Genomic DNA, 24,238 nt, shown 5'->3' with positions numbered 1-24,238 from the left:
TTCCAACCCACACACCTTTGTTCTTACAACTGATTTTAATGTGCCCCACAAGTTTTGTTGTCATTTTAATTTCAAGATTTTCCTTTTGACACTATCATCCACTAATGTGTTATTAATCTCCATTGAATTGGTATAATTACTAGGTTGACTGTTGATTTTAAGATCCATTACATTGTGGTCAGAAAAAAATGATTTTGTTTCAATTGTTCTGAATTTGGTTAACATTTGGTTTTTGTCTCAATATGCAGTCTATTTTAGAGAAACATCTATGGGCTGCTGAGGAGAATGTATATTCTTTAGTATTAGTTGAAAAGTATTCTGTTGATATCAGGCCTGGTTGATGTGTGTCATTCAGTTCAGAATTCATTTATTAATGAATTAATTTCACTTGAGAGTGAAATATCTTTTCCAGTTCCACTTGACTGTTCACATAGAGAACTCCTTTGGGAAAGTCTTTATTCATAGCCTTAGCATCCTAAATACTTTGGTTGAGTCGGAGGCCTTTATATATTCCAGTTATTAAACCCACCAGTAAATGACTTGCAGATATTTTATAGGTGTCTTTGTAGTTGTTTTGGTGGTAGCTGCACATTGTCTTTTGTAACTTGAATTTGTGGGAAAAGTCATGCACTCTTACTTTCCTTTTTCCTCATCCCCATGAATAGAAAATCTTCCGTGCCATATATGACTATATGGCTGCAGATGCGGATGAAGTGTCCTTTAAAGATGGAGATGCTATAGTGAATGCTCAGGCGATTGATGAAGGCTGGATGTATGGCACTGTGCAGAGGACCGGCAGGACCGGCATGCTCCCTGCCAACTATGTGGAAGCTATTTAAGCACTTCAAGATCTCCATCAGTCTGCAGTGTCTGCACCTCTGCAGGCAACATCTCAGTGGAGACTCCAATGTACCCATGGCCCTCAAGCTCTCTAATGTTTTCACCTGTATCAGAATCACTTCATGGTTTCTCTTCTACGGAAACCACGGTTATTCTCCATGGAACCCAACATTAATTCAGTTCTTAAACTAGACTTACAACTTCATTTTTTTTTTCTGGATTGATACATGAAACTAGAGACAGTAAACATGTAAAAGCTTATTTCCAAAAGAAGCTTTTACATCATGAAACCTGTTTTAAAGTAAGCTGAAATTCACAATAGAATTTTTAAACGCTTCTGTAGTATAATGTAACCAAACCAGTCCTTCCCAATTATAAAAACATTGACCTTATTCTGAACACCCAAACAGTAAAAGAAAAACAGAAGGGAGAACCACCTTTCTCTTGTTTACTAAGTGCAAAAGCTTGTGTTTCTAATTTCATTTCTGTAAGCTATAAAGATGACAGTCAATATAAAATGTTGAGAAACTAGAAACTAATAAAACCTATAGTACCAAAATAAACTGTACACGGCTAAACTTTAATAAAGTCTGAGTTTAAGTTACCTAACAGTGAGTTGGTGTTCTTTGTGCAATCCCCAGCATCCACATGGCAGCTCACAACCATTTGTTACTGGAGCCCCAAAGGTCACACACACTTGGTACACACATACACATGGGCAAAACACCTATGTGCATAGAAAATAAAATTTAACCCAACTCTCCCATCAAGTTATCTAAGTTTTTTTTTTAATGTACTGATAAAAATGAAGAGCAGACATTCTTAAGATGATCCATTTTACATATATTTTGGCGTCTGTTTCTTAATTCCTTTGGCCAACCTGTGTCTCTTGATTAGAGAATCGAAGCAATCCCAACCTTTTTAGGTTGGCATTAATCCAGACTTAGTTCAGCAAACTTTCCTTGATAGCGTTAGGGAGACCTGTGGGAAGCAATCTTAACTTGAAGGATTCCTGCCACCTGAATCCAAAAGGTTGACGATATGGGCAAAACTTGTGTGAAGGGACAGGAGGTTTCTACTGTCTTTCTAGAAAACCAGCAATGAACACCTAACCATTTGTTTATAAACTCTCCTTGTGAAAGATCTAAAAACTGCTCCATAACATGATAACTACATCAACACTGTTATCTGAGCAGGGTTTTTAGTTGTGTTTTGTTTTGTTTGTTGTGGGCAATGTTGGAGATCAAACCAAGGGGCTTGGGTATGCTAGGCAGGTGTCACCTTTTCCTCACATTCCTATATATGATTCTCTGAGACTTAAGGGGTTGAGTACTCTAGCAAAAATCACCCATTTGTAAATGGGGGGGAAATACCTGTATGTCAGACACGGAAAGTCATATTAATGAGAAGTCCCAAGAAAAGGCATACTATACCTATGTTGATTGTTCCATTACTACAACAAAACTGCTAAAGTAACTTAATACTTCCAGAGTCAACAGTTTTGTGAAGACTTCGTCCAATTAGTCCAGATGGATTAGAACACGATGGATTCTAATCTTAGTGATTATAAAGCCAAAATGAACACAAGTGGCAAAAGAATAGAGATTACCCACAAGCAAGGCCCCGCATGGGAATCTTTCCTATGTTCTTCCCCCAACAAAAGAAGGTTAAGGAATTTATCAAGGAGGCCATCTTCATTTGCTGCCTATTGTGATAAAATATTCTGACCAAAAGCTACCCGGGGAGCGAAAGGAGGTTATTTATCTTACATTTCCATGTCACTGAGAGAATCCAAGGCAGGGCAGAGGCCATAGAAGAATGCGGCTTAATGGTTTGCTCCTCATGCCTTATTCCCCTTGCCAGGAGTCGCAATACCCCTATTGAGCTAGATCCTCCCACCTCATGAACTAAGATGGCCCACAAATTGCTCTACAGGCAATCTGATATAGGCAATCCCTCTTCCCAAGTGACTCTTACTGAATCGAAAAGCCAAGAGACCAAAAAGCACCCTAACCAGAGCAAAGGCCTATGTTTATTCTTAAAAGGCTTTGGAGAGGGTACATTCCTGGACATACCCAGTTTGCACAATAGTGTTAGCCCAAAATAAGAGCATCATAAAGGTACATCAGCACAGGAGTCTACCCTTTTCAGCTGTTCTGCTAGTCACTAACAAGTCCCATTACCTTATGGCAAAGCAGAACCATCATGATAAGAGCATATGACAAAAGAGGCTATTTTGTCAGATAGTTGGTGTCTTAGGGTTTTACTACTGTGAACAGACACCATGACCAAGACAACTCTTATAAGGACATTTAATCGGAGCTGGCTTACAGGTTCAGAGGTTCAGTCCATTATCATCAAGGCAGGAACATGACAGCATCCAGAGTTCTACATCTTCATCTGAAAGTTGCTAGTAGAATAGTGAGGCTAGGATGAGGGTCTTAAAGCCCACACCCACAGTGACATACCTACTCTAACAGGGCCATACCTTCTAATAGTGCCACTCCCTGGGTGGAGAATATATGAACCATCACAGTTGGAAATAAAAAAAGACCAGAGTACCATAGTCCTTTATGCCTCCAGCCCCATCATCCACCAAAATCACCAGGGAAACCAGGCCTTAGTAAAGGTCTAATAAGGTCTTAGAAAGCATTCTAGACCCAAACCCTAGCAATGCCTGAATCTTCCAATGATTCTCTCTCACCTTAGTTTCCAAGCTTCATCTCCACTAAGTGAAAATCCGAGTTAAAGTAAGCATTAATCACATTATGCAATGTTCCTCTGGGTCAACTATGATAACTTAATACAGAGATTATCATGGGCCAGGAAGCCCTGGCAATCAACTGAGGAAAAAAAAGCAATAGCTGAATCTATGGGAACAAAAGCAGAATTATTAACATTCTGGAGTAGGAGGAAGAGAAAGGTCATAGGACACTCCTGGGATTGCCACAGTTGCAAGAGATTTGGGACAATAGAGTATACAGGAAGAGGAAGCAAGCCATAATGTAGTTCCCATGAGGTTGTCGTATGTGCTGGACGGTATTCCTAGACTCCTGTAACCCATCACCAGCTCACTTACACTTAGGTACATTTGTACTCACTCACTGGCTCCTACTTGGGGCGAGCAGATATTGGGAAACTTAGTAGCTATCATTAAATTCTGGCAATACCTAAAGTATCTGCTACACATTCAGTACAATGAGCTGAGCATATCTATATGCCTTAGTCATATTTATCAACTGCTAATATAAACAAATCTAATTTTAGATTTTTCTTAAAGCCTTAAAAACTTGCAATGTTTGTACAGAAGTAGAGAACACTCCTCTATCAGCTATCCTCAAAAATGTTTAATCTTGCTGCTTTGCTTCCCAGCCAACCAGTTCACTCCTCCCATAACTTCAAGTAAATCTAGCTAGTGAGATTTCACAATAATCCCACAGAGGATTCCTAACATTAACCACATCCTAGAAACTGACATCCTTTTCCCTTTCACCCATCACAACTTTCACGCAATCCCCACCTTGGGGCTTCCCCTCCCTACATCTGCTTATTCTATTTCCCAGTATAATGGGAGCATCCTGAGTCATCTCCACTACAAGCAGGACTACCAAGCTGCAGAGGATCTCAAGACCAGTTATTTCACCTTTATTGTATAAAGAGGAAAAAATTAACTCATGCTTAAATGTTGTGGATTATATCATGCCCCGCCCTGCTCCGTTCATGTTTAGATGAGATTAGCAAAATAGGTCTGCTGTCCTTTCAAGGGAAGTAAATGTGGGCAAAAAGGCACACCAAAAAAGATACTAAAGACAAAGATTGGAGTGATGCTTCTGTAAGCCGCTCCCCTCCAAACCCTGCTCTGCTAGGACGTGACCAGGAAGCATGGAAAGAGGCCCAGAACTTGATCAGTGCTGTTAGCTTGCTTTCTGTGATCCTTGCCATGACCTCAGCAACTTGAAGCCAAGTCAGGAACTCAAGGTAGGAAGAAGCAAGAATTAAGTTGAAGGCCACGGTGGAAAGCTCCTTACTTGGTTTGACCCCTATGGCTTGTTTGGCCTGTCCTCCTATTATACACCCCAGGAGCATCTGGGCTGGTCCCTCCCATACCAATTATCAAAAAAAAAAAAAAAAAAAAAAAAAAAAAAAAAAAGTTGGGCTGGAAAGATGGCTTAAGTGGTTCTTCCAGTGGTCCTGAGTTCAATTCCCAGCAACCACATGGTGGCTCACAACCATCTATAAGGAGATCTGATGCCCTCTTCTGGTATGTCTGAAGATTAACAGTATACTCACAGAGTATTTCTTTAAAAAAAAAAAAAAAGAAAGAAAGAAAATAACTGGAACTTGTCTACAGGCCCACCTGACACAGGTATTTTCAGCTGAGGTTCCCTCTTTTCAAATGGCTCATTTGTGACGAGCTAAAAAAAACTACAGCCCAACTGAATCCTTGTCAATCTGACACACACAACCAAATCTGTTTAACTATAACCTTATACTCAAATCTCAGGTCAATAGGCAAATCAATTAAAAAAAAAAAAAAAACACCAGTCCATCATCTTTTTTTGTAATTTTAGGCTGGCTTCACTTCGCACCTACAACAGTTCTGGACTCTTCAACCTCATAGCTTCCATGCTAGTTGAATGTGGGATTTACTCAACTGAGAGCTTGAGATGACTCCTTGGTGCCCTCAGGACCACAACTAGTTGCTGAACACAAAAAAAATACTTAACCAGATTTCACCTCAGTGATGCTGGCCTTCACTAAGTTCTCAACCCCAGCTAGACAACATCAATTCTCAGTAAAATCAATGGTTCTAGTCTCTGGAGTTCTAAAGCACTACAGATTCTTCAGTCTTAACTGATCCGAAGACAGATTCTTAATATAAAACACTACTCAAGGGGTTGGGGATTTAGCTCAGCAGTAGAGCGCTTGCCTAGCGAGCACAAGGCCCTGGGTCCGGTCCCCAGCTCCAAAAAAAAAGATAAAAACAAAAAACAAAAACAAAAAAAACAAACAAACAAAAAAAAAAAGCACTACTCAAATGAATGAGTACTTGAGGGTCTCAAATTTCCTTCTGAAACCTCACCAAAAAAAGGCGCAATCACCTGCATTTCTGTGAGCATTCCTGTCTTCTAAGTGCCCACACAACAATCAATGGCTTTCCCATTCAATACTTCCAAACATGTCCTATGGGAAAACATGTCTAGGTCTGTCACAGCAATATCCCAAACGTCTATTACCAATTTCTGTTCTGGTCAGAGTTTTTAAATCTGATACAGGGTTTCTCTATGTAGCTCTCTAGCTGTCCTTGAACTTAAAAGAGATCCCCTGCCTCTGCCTCCCAAGTGCTGGGAGATTAAAGGTGTGCCATAACCCCTGGCTTTGTTGAGGGATGGGGGGATATTCATTGTGATTTAGTCAGCTTACATGCAGTGATGATCTGAATAAGGTTTCCCATAAAGCTTGTGGGTTATCCTGAATATCCTGTTGGCTGTTTGGGAAGGATTAAGAAGTGTTTCATTGGTGGTAGAGCACTGAGGGAAAGTCTTGAGGTTTCGCAAAAAGCTTCCCCCTGTCCCCAGCAATATTTAGACAGATCAGGATGTGAGTTCTCAGTTGCTGGTCCGGTGCCATGCCTCTTTCAAACAAGTCCCCCACCATGATGAATATCAATCCACTACAATTGTAGGCTTCAATTAAGCCTTTATAAGTTACCTTGGTTATAGTATTTTATCACAGCAATAGAAACATAACTAATACATACTGCTCATAGTCCATCACTGAGGAAAATCAGGGTAGGAACTCAAGCAGAACAGGAGTTGGAAACAGGAATGGAGCAGGGACCATGGAGAAACTCTGGTTCAACCGGCCCGTCTTTCATACAATCTGGGACTAACTGTCCAAGGGTGGCACCATCCACAGAAGGCTGGTCTCTCCCACCTCAATCATTAACCAGGAAATGCCCCCAGAGACCGGTCTACAGACCAAACCAAACTGATATAGTCTCTGAATAGAGGTTACTGCTTTCCAAATGATCATAGTTCAAATGACCCTAGTTTTGTGCCTATAAACACTGGAACATAAATAAGTGCAGAATTTTATAACATATTATTTAATAACTATGAATTTAGAAACCTATGAAACAGAACAGAACAAACCAGGAACTTTACAGAGCAACCCAGGAAAATGGGAGGGTGAGGGGGTGGTTTTTTTTTGTTGCCATGCCATAATATGCTTGTAAATATTGGTACTGAATCTTGTTATTCTTACTTCCTTCAGGTCTCAATAATACAAACCAGATGTCAAAATCAAGAAACAAAAACAAGCACCAGAAATTAGTTTTATACTTTTATTTTAAATAAAAGTACATTTAAAAATAATCAGTCTCAAATGGCAAATTATTACAGCCAACTCCCAACTACTCATGAGAAATTTTACTACGAAGCAAAGATTCTCAACAATCATGAGCCTGACACACTAAGAGTGGGACTGCCTGTTCCCAAGGCTGCTAATAACACAGCCCCTTACAATGGTGCCCTTATTTCTCTGCTACTAGTGTTGTTAATAGAATTAACAGATATTTCTGTTAAATTTTAATTTAAAGTTAGAAAATATCAAATATACTTTTGAGTATAAACTTTCCCCAAGGGCAGCAAAATATTAACAAATGACTAGTCCAAATTATGTTAAGGCTATTAGTAGAACAGTGTTTAAAATGGACTGAAAGCAACTGCCTCACCAAAAGTAAGTAGTTGTTTCACACTACATGTGCATTAGAACACCAGGGAAGCACTCACAGCCAGGATGAGCTTATGAAGGCAAACTTTCAGGATAATTGAAAAGGAGCTCAGACCAGTCTGGCAGGAACTAAACTGACCACATACCAAACATGAACAAAATCATCCGGTTAACGAGGACCGACAAACTCTTATAAATTAAGAGGCAAATAAATACTTGAGGACTGTAAGCTAATTTCAGATTACTTAACTGTTATCCAAAGCAGCCAAACACAGCCTGACTGCCACACTACTACTTTTGGATACTCGAATATAGAAAGAACTATTTTCTTCATCTGCTTCAAAATACCTATAAAAAAGTCTTCCCAATTGTTTAAAAGAGAAAGTGGGGCTGGAAGGAGGACTTAGTAACTAAGAGCACTGGCTGCTCTTCTCAAGGACCCAAGTTCAATTCCTGGCACCACAACCATCTGTTCCAGATGTGCCCTCTTTTCTGACCTCTGTGGACACATCATATACATGATGCATACACATAAACACAGGCAAAGCACATACACATACACAGAAATGCAGGAGGTAAGGGTTTCTTAGAAAATTCTTATATAAAAACTAAAATACTTTAGACATTTATTAAACTATGTATAAAATAGTTTTCTCACTTTGATCTCTTGCTCCTGTCTCTACCCAAGGCTAAAATTAGACAAGCTGCTTAACACACCCCAACTATATCTTTTAAAACAGTCAATCATATTAATTGGGAAAAGGTACTGTGTTATGCATGATAGAAAAACATTCCAAACAACCACTATTTTCAAACTATAGGATTGTTTGTCCTTCCACCAAATGGCTTTATCATCAAATTTTTGGCTAAGTGAGAGTCGTGGGGTAGTGCACACTTTTAATGCCTACACAGGGAAGTTGGAGGCAACCTGATCTCTCCAAAAGGCCAGCCAGCCTAATCTATAGGGGAAGCCAGGCCTACAACAAAAAACCTTGTTTCAAACTTATTTTTGGTTGAAGCTGGAGGATTGCCCTAGGTTTGATGCCAGCTGAGGCTAAAGTAAGACTGCCTCAAAACCAAATTAAGCTTTCCTGCCCCTGCCCCCTCTATCACTTCCCTGTGTACTAACGAGCATGTGTTAATGTTAAAAAGTTAGTTCTATACCCAATTACAAACCGGAAAGATAACTTTCCTTCTTCAATAACAGAAGCATAGACGTTACATGATAAAGGTTGTTCTTTTTTACATCTTAGATAATGTCATGTGTTTTAATTGAAAAACGGTTTATTCTATATAAGAAGAAATGCTGTGACAAAATTGTAACATTTACCATCTATTCTAAGAACTCAGTGAAGTCACATAGCTGGTAAGAACACTTTTAAAAGGAACTACAAAACTAAAACTTGAAGGGCATGGGACTTTCATGGATACTACCAAAGAGCAATATATAAAGCCAGGCACAACACAGACATAAGTTAACTAAGTTGTCAGACACCACAAAATTAGGATGCCTATTAAATGTTAAAGAAACATTTATTTGGGAGGCTAAAGCAAGAGGCCAGCCTGAGAGTTTTGGAAATAAGCATACGTTTCTGCCCGAGCCAATAATGCCCACAATTGTTCTACAGCTTGTGGATCTGACAAACTGCCTCTAAAATCAAATACAAATAATAAAATGAAATCTGAGCCTTAATCAGTCATGTCTGGAAGCATAGCCAGTAACAGTATTAAGTATTTCCATCAACTTCAGAACCAATACTTTATAATTTTCATATCTGTATCTTAAACCAAACAAAACTCTCCAGCTACTTTTTGCAGAACGTTAACTTAATGTATTTTTAATACTCTATTTCCCCCAAATTACTGGGTTTTTAAAGAGGTTCTTTTCTGTAGACCAAGTTGACCTCAGCACAAAGAGACCTCAGCCTCCCAAGTGTTGAAATTACAGGCGTAAGCACTGTGTTCAGCATCCAATTAAAAATTTAAATTATTGGCATTCTAATGACTCTTAAATATGTGAGTTCCTGGCTACCTTTAAGTTGTACTAAAAGAGTCCAAGAACGATGTCATTCAACAATGTGCTTTTAATCTTTAGACTTAAATTCTACTTAGAAACTGCATCAGCCCTATTAATTAGACTCATTACCACTACTTGAAATGCAACCTAAGACCCTTCAGTACTCAGTTGTTTAACTTGCTAAAACAGAATGGCATCTTCAGTAATGAACTCAGTTTGAATAAAAATCAACTATATTCAGAGACATGAAAAATACACTTTATACCGCCTTTAAAAAAAAAAAAAGATAAAGATGGCTCAGCAATTAACAGCACTTGCTGTTCTTTCAGAAGACCTGGTTTCATTTCCATAACCCGCAAGGTACCTCACAGTTGTCTGCAACTCTGGCTCCTAGGGATTAGGTGACTTCTGCTGACTGTCACAGGCACCAAGGCATGCACATGGTACACATCTATACAAGCAAACAAAGTACTCACGCACAGAAAACAAGTCTTTTTTAAAAATTTAAATTACATCGTATTTCCATGTGTATACATGTACACGTGTGTGCACCAAGTACATACAGAGGTCATGGGACCACTATCTTTCTACCACGTGGATCAAGAATGGAACTCAAAGCCATAATCAGGATTAGGGGAAAGCACCATTTTCACTGTGCCATCTAGTCTGCTCTAGATCTGAAGAAAGGGGTTCCATGGAACAGTAAAACAACTCTTTAGGGTCCACTCAGAAATATTAATGCTATTTTAGGAATAGGGAAAAAAAGCTAAGCCAGGAATATCAAAAATAAGGTGACTCAACCTTATATATAACAATGAAGATTCAATAAACTGACTTATTACAGTAAAATACCATATCTCACTGAACTATGCTTAACTCAGACATGTGTTTATTAAATTCAGGAATTTTATGAAAACCATTTGCCACACCTCCTGCTATACTTTGAGCCCCCTAAGAACTTAGTTGTACCTCCAAGCGAGAAACTAGAGTTAAAGAATACAGTTTGTACAATGAGCTGTTCCATACGTCCCCATATTCCTGGCTAATCATTCCTACTCACTGAGTGTTCATGCAAACCACCATTATCAAGGTTTTTAAACACCAGTCTTTTTCTCTTTCATTATTGACTCCTAAGTCCTTGTGCAACAATCCCACAATTTTTATGACCCTCTTTGTAGGTAAATATACTAAGTCCCAAAAATATCTATAATGATTTACAATTAGAAAAGTGCCACCAACGTTATTTAGGTGGGGCAGCAGGGTGGTTTCTCTGCTGGAAAAAAGGAGACCTTAAACTACAAAAGGCAATGGCTTTAAATCACAGTGTCTTTCTAAGTAGAGGTTAAGTTTGAAACTAAGATCACTCACTGATTTTACTCAGAAAACAAGCAAAGTATATCCTGGGGGAAACACAAAACACAGCTGGGCATGGTGGCAAACACAGGCAATACCAGAACAGACAGCAGAGGCAGGAGGATCATAAAAGTTCAGAGCTAGCCTGGGCTACAGAAACTGTATCTCAAAAACAACAACAAAACAAAACAAAACAAATAAATAGAACCTATGAAACAAATGTGTGAAGGCAGGCACTAAGTACTTGGTAAAATTTACAAATGGTTTAATTATATATCCTAATCTTTTTAACTTGACAAAAACATACATACAAAAATGGCAGTTTCAAATGTCTTCCAAGTTTAGTCTTCAATCTATGTGAAACACCAGGTGTCTGTACAGACGGTCTATAGTACAACCTGCAATAAAAATATCCAGGATAACTCTCCATTAAGAAGAAACATATGAGGGAGGCACATTTTCCAGTGGCTGGGATCCTTTTCCAAACCATAAGAAAAAAGGTAGTGGCATGTAACATTTTCTGGTTCTAATAATTTTAATTATTCTGGACATTTTAGAAAATAAACTCCTGTTTTAACTAAATACAAAACTATCTGTTGCTTTATTTGTAGATAAAGACACCTACGAATATCCACAGTAGGTCCAATGAAGTACTTTTACTATCCATACGGTTATTTTGATATTAAATATATACAAATGTTTCTATTACACAAAACAATAGTATTCACAAAAAGCTGCAGAAAAACTCATGCAATTCATGAAGGCTGAACTTTATAAATTAAAAAACATTGTCTTCTATACATAATGTACAAAGTCATGCATTTAAGAGTGAACACTATACTTTCTAAGAGAACATTTTCACAAAGGCTGCTGTACACGTATTTGTCAATGCCAAATGAACAGAATCTTAGTGAATTCAGCCATTATTATTTTAACGTCCAACAAGTTGAAACTTGGTGTTCCAGAGTCTCTACAGCTGTAATCTTCAGGAAATGCTCTCATTCTTCTGTATCTCAGTATAGGTGTTCCACCAGGCACAACAAATATAAATATTTTGAAAGAGTATAAACATCTCTATCAATTCAATAAAGTGTAAATAAAACTTTTCTTCTATTTTAATTAAAATCTTTTGCATGAACTATACCAAAATATGCATGAGTTGAAGCATGAAAAAAAAGTATGTATATTTCTTTTGCTTTCAAGTTTCAGTAACATTTAAATTTCTTAAAAAACTATTGTGTACTGGCCAAGAAAATACAGTAGGGAAGATCTAATTAACTTATAAAACTGACCTAGTAATTCATTGCCTTTCAGGACTTGGTTATTTTACCAACTTTACAAAGTTTCTTCTTTAAATGGTATGGATATTTCTAAAAAAACAAAAAATAAAATCTGATGGTGAAAAAACTTTACATTTCTCTTAAAATACTAAGAATTTTCATGGGCTGTCGATCTCCAACGTGACTGTAGATTTCTTATTATAGAGTTTGCCATGGTACCAAGTTTTTCATGCATTTCAAACAGCTGGCTTCCAGAGTAGCTGTAGAGGTCTTCTGAGTCCAGCTGAAGAGCAAGAGCACTAATCTGTGCCACAAGATTTTTAGACAGTGGGGTATCTAAGGTCACAGGATCAATCAAATCTAGAAGAGGAAAAAACACACACAACATGTATTAGATCCATACCAGTTTAAAAACTGACCTTGATCCCCAATCAGGCTGATTATGAGAGGAAATAAGATATGGGACACTTGCTCAAGAAAACACAATGCCAGAAAAATGTATCACAGCTTGTTACTCTGCATAAAATAACCGAACAAACTGTCAATATCCTTATCTATGCCTTGAAGGACTAGATACTGACATGATTAGAGAAAACCAGTTAGACACACTTAAAATTAAAAAGGTTTTCCCCTCATGTACTTGGCAGGTGGGAAGGGGGCAGGGATATGGTGAATTAATAGTTGTGGTCAAATTAAAACTAAAGCACTGGCCTGGAGAAATGGCTCCGTACTTAAAAGCCTGTCCTTCCAAAGGACCAGGATTCATTTCCAAGCAGTCACATGGCAAATCACAACTGTTCTAATATTAGTCCCAGGAGAACAAAAGCACACAAATACATACAAATATATACAAATATATACTAAAAATAACCTTTGTTTAAAACATGTAAAAGCATTAACAAAGTTATGTTTTCCAAGACAGTTTGTTCCATATGAAACTAACGTGCTTGGCTAGCATACCTGAGGCAAACCTTTCTTCATCCGTGGACAGGGTCTTGCTCTCTACCCCATTTACTGCCTTTTCAGAAATATCAAAAATTGGAATTTCTTCAAGTCCACGAGATTTCATCTTGATTATACATTTAAACAGTAACAGAAATAATAAAACATATTTTTAACAGGAATGACATGAAATGCCCCAAAGTCAACTCAGTTAACGCTGTTAAAAAGATTTCCTAAAACTGCACATATCTAGTGCGGCAGCAGTGTGGTGGAGAATTCTGATCCCAGCACTCTGGAAACAGTTGGATCTACCTTTCTTTTTTCTTTTTCTTTTTTTTTTTTTTTGAGTTTAAGGACAGCCCCAGTCTCTATAATGAGCTCCAGGCCACTCAGGGTTACACAGTATGACTTTGCCCAAAATGGTTCCTCAAGGAGAGATAGAAATTTATTACTTTATATAGTATAATTTCTTAGAAAACACAGTATCAATGGCTAATAAAATTTCCCAAGTCCACAAACGTGGAAAAGATAACTCTTCAGTAGAAATCAGTGACTTTCATTATCAAAGCTATGGATACCTCACTGTTAGAGCACTGCTCACTCACTGCATAATGTCCTAAGCACAGGCCAAAAGCATAACGAAAGGGCTGGAGAGATGGCTCAGCGGTTAAGAACACTGACTACTCTTCCTGAGGTCCTGAGTTCAATTCCCAGCAACCACATGGTGGCTCACAACCATCTGTAATGGGATCCAACGCCCTCTTCTGGTGTGTCTGAAGACAGCTACAGTGTACTTATATGAATAAAATAAATCTTTAAAAAAAAAAAAAAAGCATAACGAAAGTATGAGTATCCCAGGTTTCATGGACTACTGCTCAAAGAAATAGTTCAAAGTTTTCATGACTCAACAGTCCCATACAATGGCACAAATGAAATACAAATATGGCCACATAAAAACTTAAGAGGGTTTCTTATGAAAACCAAAGGAGAAAAGCAACCCATAAGCCCATCAGTTGAGGGGTGGATAAAGAAAATGTGGTAGATCTACGGAATACTTTTCAGCTATAAAGAAAGTCAGATTAATAATAAATGTATAACCACCAACCAGACTTAGTATTAATTCCAATATTAAACAATGTCCAGAATAAGTAAGTCTATAGAAAAAATGCTAAGGGATGGGGAATGGAAATGAAGAGTAACGGATAATGAGCACAGATTTTCTTCATTTTGGAGAATTTACTTAATTCCAATATTAAATTAATCATAGGAATGATATATATTTAATATACTTAGTTATTAACAATAGACTGCATGGATCAATTTCATTTGATTCATATATAAAATTTTATATTAAATCTTATTAGAGCTTTTCAGAAATCTACATACACATAAACATGATACATTCAACATATACATTTAAACACATATAAAGCCTTCGTAGCTACTGCTAGAGCCCATTAGTAGTAAACAAAATGGGAAGCCAGCCATGGCAGCACACACTTTTATATGAACCCTAAGATGGCGAAGGCAGAAGGATCTCTGTGTTGGAGTTCATGGACTGCCAAGAATACAAGACCCTGTCTCACAAAGTAAAAACAAAAACCCGAAAACAATGGGTCTGTATAACAAACCTCCTTTGATAAAGGTATTACTGTTAGTGATAACAGCATTTTTACTGACTTAGTCACATGGGGACGAATGCGTGCCTGTGTACAGAACCTGCTTTAACATCCAGTTCCAAAGGATCTTTCACTCTGGGTTTCCAAGTCACATGGGGACGAATGCGTGCCTGTGTACAGAACCTGCTTTAACATCCAGTTCCAAAGGATCTTTCACTCTGGGTTTCCACAGGGTTCTGCATGCATGCAGTACATACAGGCAACCCAACACACAAAAAAATACTGTTAATTTCAGAAATTCTACCTGTGACATTGCACATTAGTAGTTTCTGGGTTTTGCTTGCTTTTATAATTAACCTGCCAGCAAAATGCTTTATTTTTAAGTATCAAAAATAATAAAAAATCAAGTAGTTTCGAGAACAGAGTACACACATGGTAAACAGACATACATGCAGGCAAAAGACAAGTGTTTACCTGTTGTTCATGGTATACTCTGAGGGCCTTTTTTACATTAAACACCTTTGGAGAGCGAATAGGAAGAGTTTTTATTTCAGATGCTGTAAGTGTACTCAAATCACCAATCGTTTTTATATTCTTGGCTCTGATAAGTTGTCCAAGACCTCTTGCCCTTTTGAAAAGGAAAAGCATAATTAAGCTTTTACTGATACAATATCTGTGAGCACTTCTCCACTCAAACTCAGTTTACACATACTCCACCTAACCCATACAGTGCAATAAGCAAACACCTAGTGAACTTAATTCTCCTCTAGCTTCTTTAACAGCAGCACCAATGATGTGTTCTGCGGTGTTTACAAGGTAAGCACAGTGTAACACAGGAGGAACGCAACATGCCTTCACTCCAGCTTTCTGTCTATGATCAGGTCCTTCATCAGATGTATGCAGTTTTGTTATTTTAACTTATCCTATTCTAGACCCTTTTTAATGTGACTTCCTTCTATATTCTGTATGTATGTCTCACACAGTTCTCTGGAGGAGAATATAAGGAGTTTCTTACTGAGGAATTATGTTCTGATTATCAGTCTAGTAATTAAAGAAATTATCTAAATTCCCCAAACAACACTTAACAATTTTCTTAAGATTTGATTGTCTGGAGATGGAGATAGCTCAGTGGTTAAGAGCACTTACTGCACTTCCAGGGACACATTTCAACTCCAGTTCTAAGGAATGTTGACACCTTCTTCTGGCCTCCACAGGTACCAGTCTCACATGGTGTAGGTGTGTGTCTGTGTGTGTGTGTATACATATATGCAGGCAAAACATGTATATATAAATTTAAAATATGCTAATTACATTTCTAACAAGATTGAAACAAGACTAAATGAAGCATGAAAGACCCTCAATGAGGCCTACCTATATGAAACTACCTACTTAGCTCTACAAATTTTGTGGACTAAGCTTCATAAGTATACAATGATACTTCTATTGCTAAAAGGGTCTAAAATAGGATGAAACAAGATACATATACAAAAATATGCAAACACGAAGCCTTTATTCATACCAGGATACACGTTTTACTTCTTTACATTCATACAAAAATGTGTGAGAGGAATAAATACCAATTAATACCAAACTGAAAAGTTTGACCATTAAGATATTCCTCCAGAGCCATGCCCAGCCAATTCAATCCTATAATCCTAGTTTGTATGAAGGGAGGAGAGAAAGGATCCAAAAATCAAGAACTCTTTGGGACACATGCTCTGTATGTTATATATGAACATGGGTTCATACAGGTGAACCTCAGTAAGGTCTTTTATTTTTATGTCCCTTCACATTGTAAGTCTTAGAAAAATTTTAAATGTTTTTGTACTTATTTATTTTATGTATATAAGTATACTGTAGCTGTCTTCAGACACACCAGAAGAGGGCACTAGATCTCATTACAGATGGCTGTGAGCCACCATGTGGTTGCAGTCAGTGCTCTTAATCGCTGAGCCATCTCTCCAGCCCAAGTCTTAGAAATTAAATCAACAATCCAGTGGAACAAGGGCCTTAAACTCACCATGTGTCAGAGGATGCCCTTGAGCTGGCCTCAGCACACCTGCAAAAGCACTTCTGGCTTCTGCAGTACTGAGGATTAATTTTACACACTCATCAAACAAGCAGTCTGCAACTGAGCTTCAACCCTAGTGCCAGACTACTCCACCAAACTACATCTCAGGCGTGCCATGAACTGGTAATCCTACCTCAGCTTTCTTATTAGCAGAACATACTCCCCTTCTCAAACTGGGAAATTTTAGCAAAACTATGACTCAAAATCAAGATGAAAAACAAATATAAACGTCCAAATGCCTACTCCTCAGAATATGAACCATAAGTTTAAATAACCACTTACCACATGTTTGATGTAATCTGAGGTAAAATGATGTCAACTGATGCTGCACAGTTCACCAAAGCTGGGTAAACACTTTCTGTTGGGGATAGCATGGATTCTTGGGCCATTTCTGTAATCTTAAAATAAATGTCAAAGGCCATTAAGTAGAGGTTACAGGACTGAAAGTATAAAGTATAAAATTACATAAAAACTAAAGCACTTCTTACTAAACACTTCTTTGAGCTCTTAAATTTAGAGCTCTGTGATCCTGGGGACAGAAATCCTTTGGCTGAAGTGGTATTATGCTGGATAGAAGTGGAGAAAAAAAAAAAAAAAGGCACTCAGAACCCCAGACAACTATAATGTTACAAGTTAAATTGTACAACTAAAATTACCTTTGTAAAAATTTAGGAAATAAAAATAGAATAGGATAAACTATTAATTTACCTGTGAGATATAGCTGACTGACTGGCCTCAACCTTCTCCATAAAAAGCAATCTATCCAAAGCAGACTGTTTCTTATCTTCAAATACAAGTTTATATATAAAGACATATGCATATTTTGAAGACTATAGCTTACCTTAGAGTGTGAAGTAGGTGAAGTTTTAACACTTTTTATTACAGGAGAGCTATTTGAAGAATGAGACCTAACAACAGAGCAGCGCCTATCAATGTCATCTGCCAATCCTGCTTGGTATATTGGATCTGCAAATGAGACACGTCTAACCTGAAAGTACGGGATAGTTTTCATTAAGAAGACAACACCTTGAGTTTGTGCAAAACCAAGTATTTCCAAACTTATTTTACTAGAACCCTCCTGCACACCTGTTCCATCTTTCAGATACTGCCTAATATTGCAATCCATTCAAATTACATACTACACCACTTCTATAGTCACCAGACTCTTTAAATCAACAATGTACAAATAAATATGCAGGGTGTGACTGTGCACACATTCAATCACAGTACCCAAGAGGCAAAGGCAGGTAGATGTCTATGAGTTTGAGGTCAGCCTGGTCTAAACAGTATAGATTTCCAGATCAGTCAGGGATACATAGTGAGATTCTGTCTACAAAACAAAGCACAGGAGTGGCAGTAATCCACAGTGATCCCAGCAATCAGGAGACTGAGGCAGAAGACCACACCAAGTTGAGGTCAGTCTGGAACTACATAGTGAAACCTCAGCCTCAAAGAACAAAACAAGAGCTCAAGAGACACAACTTAGGTATTAAAAGCACCAACTGCATAATCATATCAGCCAGAGTTCAAATCCTAGCACCAACATTACCAAGCCAGTTCTACAGAAGTCTGTAACTTCAGCTCCAAGGGATCTGATACACATTCTTCTGACCTCACCAGGAGCTTTTGCATACACAAACATACACACCAATAAAAACGAAATCTCTTAAAAATCCTAAATAATTTGATTTTAGTTGACCAATAAACTATATTTACAGATTAATAGATACTAGCAACTAGTTTCTGGTATATCTTCTTAATCATCGTTGTAAACTTGTGAATATATGCATGTAGAAGTCAGAGGACAACTTTGAGGTGACAGAGTGATTGCTCAGGTGTTGTACAACTTATTTTGTGTGATGATGCTTCTCACTGGCCTAGGCTTACTAAGCAGCAGACCCCAGGAATATGGTTATCTGTCTCCCCAAGACAGAGATTAGTAAGTAGCACATGCCACCCAGCCCGGGATTTTTACTTCTAGAAATTGGACCTCAAGTCCTCATGCATACCTTGCAAACACACCACACCACCCAAGCTATCTCCAGAGTCCCTGCCCTGAACTCTTTGAAGGCAAGAATAAAAATACTGTGGCTTAACCTCACTGTGGCTAATTTGGCTTCTTCTAAAGGTCTACAATATGTTCACATTGAGCTATTAGCTATAGAGATCTCATATATCTACTAGGACTGATTCTTAAGAATGGGTAACCTGTAAGTAGCTGCTTCAGAAATGTTATCCTATTTTATTTAGAATAGACATTAAATCTGCCTCCAGTAGTTTAAAAAAAACTAATTCCAGCATTAGTAAGAGGTAGAGGCAGGAGGGTCTCTGCAGGTTCCAGGATAGCCAGGACTACATAGCAAGGCCCTATCTTTTAAAAGGAGGGTGGGAACACACTAAATCTAATTTCCTACCAAACAGTAGTACAGTAGTAATAGCTAGTTAAGCTGTATAAGCCTTCTGATGAATTCAGAATTCTGTCATCTTGTAACTGCCTTACTACCCTTTGCAGTTCACAATAAACCTGCTTACTTTAAAACAAACAAAAAAAGCATATAGCTACCAAGTTGTTAACTCTAGGAGAGCCAGAGTTGCACAGTGAAGCCCTTTGTCATGAAAATAAAAGCTAACAAACAAAATCAAGAGCCGTTTATTTTCCTAAAGGATTTCATCTCTGAAGTCTCAGAATGTGAATTTCCAGATTGTAAAACTAAAAGTGGAGAGAAGAGTCCAGCAGTTAGGAGTTCACACCGCAGCTGGGCAGTTATGTGCAAGCATTTAATCCCAGCACGCCTGGAAGTGAAGGTAGGGTAGAGGCAGGCAATGAGTTGCAGGTCAGCCCCATCTACAGAACAGATCCATAGCAGCCAGGACACAAAGAAACCTTGTCTCAAAAAACCAAAAAAAAAGGAAAAGAAAAAAAAAAAGCACATACTACACTTCAAAAGTCCTAGCACCCACATTAAGCAGTTTACAACTGCCCATAACTTGATACCTGCACTCCTGTGCACATATCCTAATACACTCATGCATATACATGTAACTAAAAATAGTAAAAATAGATCTTATACTTGTTAGCCAATGGTTATGAAATAGACTATAACCCTAGCTGGGGCATAAATGACAGTTCAAGGTCAGCATGGAAAACAGAAGTTCCCACACCCAAGAAAGATTAAAAAACATACATGCTTGTTGATCACAACATACAAATATGTTCAAATATATTCTACATATATGATCTATAGTATCAGATACTAATTTCAAGATTAAGTTGAAAAGATCAATATGACATCTTTTGAGGACATGTTTTGCTAAGCTGAGGGCATGTTTTATGTCAAGCAGAGGCTACAGTCTTCTTATTCATTCAGCAACCTATGTAAGCAAAAGGCACAAAAGCTAAAGTAAATTATCTAGATGATCCATTTTTTCCTCAAACTCTTCAAATGTGTATATAGATCAGTGCTAGAGAAATAGACATTAAGACCTGGGAATCTCTCAGTGACAAAGTATGTACCATAGAGCAAACATACTCAACATTGTACACTGAATTCCCCCAACCTCAAAAAGAAACAGAAACTAGGGGTTGGGGATTTAGCTCAGTGGTAGAGCGCTTGCCTACGAAGCGCAAGGCCCTGGGTTCAGTCCCCAGCTCCGAAAAAAAGAACCAAAAAAAAAAAGAAACAGAAACTAAATATGATAGGGGAGAAGCGATTTGGTGGCATGCACTTAAGTTAACCTATCTCAAAAAATGAAAGCCTGGGCCTCTGGATTTAATCTCCACAACAGAAAAAGGGGGATTACGATTACGAGAAAGAAAAAAATGAGGTAGTTATAAATTATTTTAATTGCCTTAGAACTTTTTTATATTACTAAGTCCAAACATGTATTAAGTGCTAACTAAGCCTTCTGACCAACAACAATCAGTGTTGCCTGCCTTCTTAAATCTGGTTCCACAAATTATAGAAAAGGAAAATCCTAAAGGAGAGCTACCCATTATGTCCCATGTGCACATTTGCATCAAGTTCTTGAGTGTGAGGTGCAAGACTACCTGAAACCCTCCGGTCCTTTCCATGGTGAGTGGCCAGGATCCTAATACCCTGTCCTTTACTATGTTTCACATAGAGACCACATGTTTCAAGCAAACATCAGATGCATTACAGTGCCATTCCTCCTACCTTGTTAATTGGTGAGATCTCATCTTCTTGGGATCTTTTTAGTGCTCTCTTTAAAATGCTTGTGGATGGAGAAGCCAAAGGCGACCAGACACAGCGTGCCTGCACACCACTAGGACTTTCACTTGCTGATCCAAAGGAAGGATCCAGCTCTAACTTGACAGGGGATACATTATTGCTTTCTGCTCCAAGTTCAGAAGTCACTTCGGGTATCAGAGGCTGTGGTAATTCCTCCACTTTCTCTGAAGTAAAGCAAACTTCCTGCAGAGTTTCATTTCCCACTGTAGTTTGATTACCACCTAATTTTATTTCATCTAATTTATTAAGTTCAATGTTTGTTTCAGTTTTGCATTTACCAGTTCCTTCTCCAGAACTCATTTCAATGTCGCTAACAAAGCCCTCAGTGTTGACATCAAGTCTCCCAATCAGTGCTTCTTCAGATTTAGAGGTGCTGGCAATCATGTCCATATCCTTTACCCTGGCATTGTCAATTTCAGTGTTCATTTGTGCTTTGTAACTTTCCATTTCTTTGTTCATTTCCTCACATGAGCCTGAATCAGATTCATTGCTACCCGCCTCTAGTTCCCCACTTGCTGGATGCTCAGCCTGAACATCCTTACTTACAGGTGTGGTAGTATCAGAAAGACCCATACTTGAATTAAAGTCCTCAGTGGCTACTCCTTCAGCATTCACTTCAGTTGTGACTGCTTCACACTCATCCTTTTTATTATCTTCCTCTGTTGCCACATCTACAGAAACATCCATTTGGGTACTCTTTTCAGAGACAGCAGCTCCAAATGTGTCCTTTCTCACACTGGATTCTATACTTTCAACTCCCTCTGGACTGGACCCATCCATTACTTTGCATGCCTTTCCTACATTGCTGATGTCCAACTCTTTTTGCAGAATAGCTTCTGGACTTTCTGCTTTGTTATCTAAAGGGTACTTCTGTGAAATGTCCTTGCAGTCACTTAAGCATGGGTCCTCAGGAGCATTGTATTCCTCACCACATGGCTCTTGGATTTCAGATACTGCTTCACTAGCATCTGTACCATAAGTTTTCTCTTTCATATTTACTGGTTCAGAAGGAGGGGAATTTTTACTATCTTCTTCCAATTTAGGTTCAGATTTAATTAGATCACCAGTAGCTGAAATCTCTTCAAGACCCAAATGAAAATTCACAACAGGCTGTTTGCCTACTGACTTTGTTTCAACATGCTCATTGGCTTCCTGAGTTTCAGGTGCAGTCTCAGGCATTTGTAGATCTGTCTTTTTTGTCTCCAAGCTCTTCATGGCAGAACTTTCTGTGTTCTTTAACCCAGTAAATGACTTTTCCTGGGACTGTGATTTTTCTCCACAGCAGTCACAACTTTTAGACCTCCTGACTCTCCTACTTCTCTTGTGCTGGCATTCAACTACTTGGGTGCATTTTTCAGGAGACATAGACATGTCTGATGCCCCCACATTACTATCAGTATCTCGTTTATATAATCTTTTACTGGCATTTCTAGTCCTGAGGTTTGATTCTGGCACAGGTAGACTTACAAGTGAACTGTCTAAACATTTGCTAGTCTTACTTTTGTCCTCGCCTGTTAGTGAAACTTGCAGTGAATCTGTAGACCCAGAAGAATCCTGAAGGATTACCCTATTATTTATATTTTTTTCACAAATCTGAGCTACTGCATTTATATCATCAGGAACTGCCTGACCATCATGTGTCTGACTTGCAGTTTTCATAACTTCATCTTCAACCATTTTTTCTTCTTGTTCTTCAATATCAACACTGTCACTACTTTTATTTTTCCATTTTCCTGATCGTTTCTTTCTAGAAACTTCTTCCTTTGCCTCAGAACTATCAGATTCTGAGTTTTCAACACCGGAAATCAAACCCTGAGAAGCTCTTCTTGTTTGATAACGTGTCCGACCTCTTAAAGGCTTCTCAGATGACTTATCTACATTGTCCAAAGTGCCACCACCTCCCTCAGAGCTAACGGTCTCAAGGTCAGGTTTTCTTCTATTTTGGTCAATTTCAGCATTAGCGCTGGGTTCCCCTAAAGTTCTCTCCTGTAAACTATTTTCTTTTTCAGTTAAATTTTCCTGTATAGGTGGCTCAGCCGTTAGTTTTTGCTTGGGCAACTTATCATCTTTGATATGACATGGACTCTTTGAAATTGTCCTTTCTTCTTCTTTTCGTCTTTCCCTTTTTTGTTGACCACTTTCCTTCTCCTGGCTGTCACCAGAAGACTCTACTGCTTCTGAACGCCGCCTTGAGGACCGTCTGAGTGCTTTTGGATTGGGAGCTGCTGCGGCAGCTTGACTCCCTTCATTTACTGTTTGTTCTGTTGCTGCTACAACTGGGGATGCACTTTCTTTAGGGTCCTTATTAATGCCTACATTTTTTCCTTCTGCTAAGTCTTCCAATGAAGCATTTTCCACTGATGCTCTAGGATCTCGATCTTCATGCTCTAGAGTAGCTTCAGAAGGATGATCATGATTTTCTGACACACATTCTGCTGAACTGAGCAAATCAGGAGGGTTGTTTTCAAATGACTGTTCTTCCTGTTCAGATGTCGGTGAAGGCTTAAACTTTTTATTAACTGACTGCTCAGCTTTACTCCACCTCCTGCTTGACTTCTTACCTCCATTCGCTAATTTTTCTGAATCAGATTTTGAGTGAGTCACTTCTCTTTTCCTTGCTTTTTGTGGCATATCAGTTTTAGTTGTGTTATCTTGGTTGTTTCTCACTGTAACAGTGGAAGACAAGTTACTCAAGGGGGATGGACTGAAAGGTCTAGTTTCTGAACCATCAAATTTCTCCAAAGTAATAAAGGTTTGTCTCCGACTTGTAGGCTGTGGAGTTCCAGAAAAAGTGGCATTAGAAACTGAACTACTGCTAACCACTGTAGTTTCTGAACTAGATGAACATTCAGCTGACATCTTTGATGAAATTAACATTTCTTTTCTAGCATCAAAACCAGTGCTCAGAGTTTCTGGATTGGTTTCAGCAACAGAGCCACCGTAATTTGGTAAAGAAGCTTTCTCAGGATGTTGATCTATTGTACAGTTTTCTGGGGCATCTTGAGGAATGAAAATGGCACTCTCCATTTGCTCTTCCTATATAAAAGCACATAGAAAAAAAACCCACTTACTTAGGAAAATTAAATATAATACTGTGGTAATTAAAACTTTCTTAGGAAACTTAAGAATAA

The 24,238-nt window shown here is 38.3% G+C and overlaps 2 protein-coding genes across 59 annotated transcripts in view; one reads left to right on the top strand and one right to left on the bottom strand.

Moving 5' to 3' along the window:
• Neb (nebulin) overlaps window positions 1-1,449 on the top strand; it is a 197,819-nt gene extending 196,370 nt beyond the window's left edge. For all 51 annotated transcript variants that reach the window (NM_001419519.1, XM_087651606.1, XM_087651601.1 and 48 more), the window contains 1 exon segment: window positions 666-1,449. In NM_001419519.1, coding sequence (NP_001406448.1) covers window positions 666-839 — 174 coding nt within the window. In that variant the 3' untranslated portion in view covers window positions 840-1,449.
• A 5,723-nt stretch (window positions 1,450-7,172) lies between these two features.
• Window positions 7,173-24,238, bottom strand: part of Rif1 (replication timing regulatory factor 1) — a 53,238-nt gene continuing 36,172 nt past the window's right edge. For 3 of the 8 annotated variants that reach the window (XM_087650595.1, XM_087650596.1, NM_001427744.1), the window contains 7 exon segments: window positions 21,033-24,143; window positions 17,699-17,845; window positions 17,346-17,423; window positions 17,140-17,255; window positions 15,261-15,414; window positions 13,186-13,294; window positions 7,173-12,585 (listed from right to left, as the gene is read on the bottom strand). In XM_087650595.1, the coding sequence (XP_087506721.1) occupies window positions 12,374-12,585; window positions 13,186-13,294; window positions 15,261-15,414; window positions 17,140-17,255; window positions 17,346-17,423; window positions 17,699-17,845; window positions 21,033-24,143 (3,927 nt within the window). In that variant the 3' untranslated portion in view covers window positions 7,173-12,373. 8 annotated transcript variants of the gene reach the window in all.

Source organism: Rattus norvegicus, chromosome 3, assembly GCF_021556685.1.
Source record: "Rattus norvegicus strain SHRSP/BbbUtx chromosome 3, alternate assembly SHRSP_T2T, whole genome shotgun sequence".
Classification (NCBI taxonomy): domain Eukaryota; kingdom Metazoa; phylum Chordata; class Mammalia; order Rodentia; family Muridae; genus Rattus; species Rattus norvegicus.
Note: the sequence above shows the minus strand (reverse complement) of the source record. Positions and strands in the feature narration are given on the sequence as shown.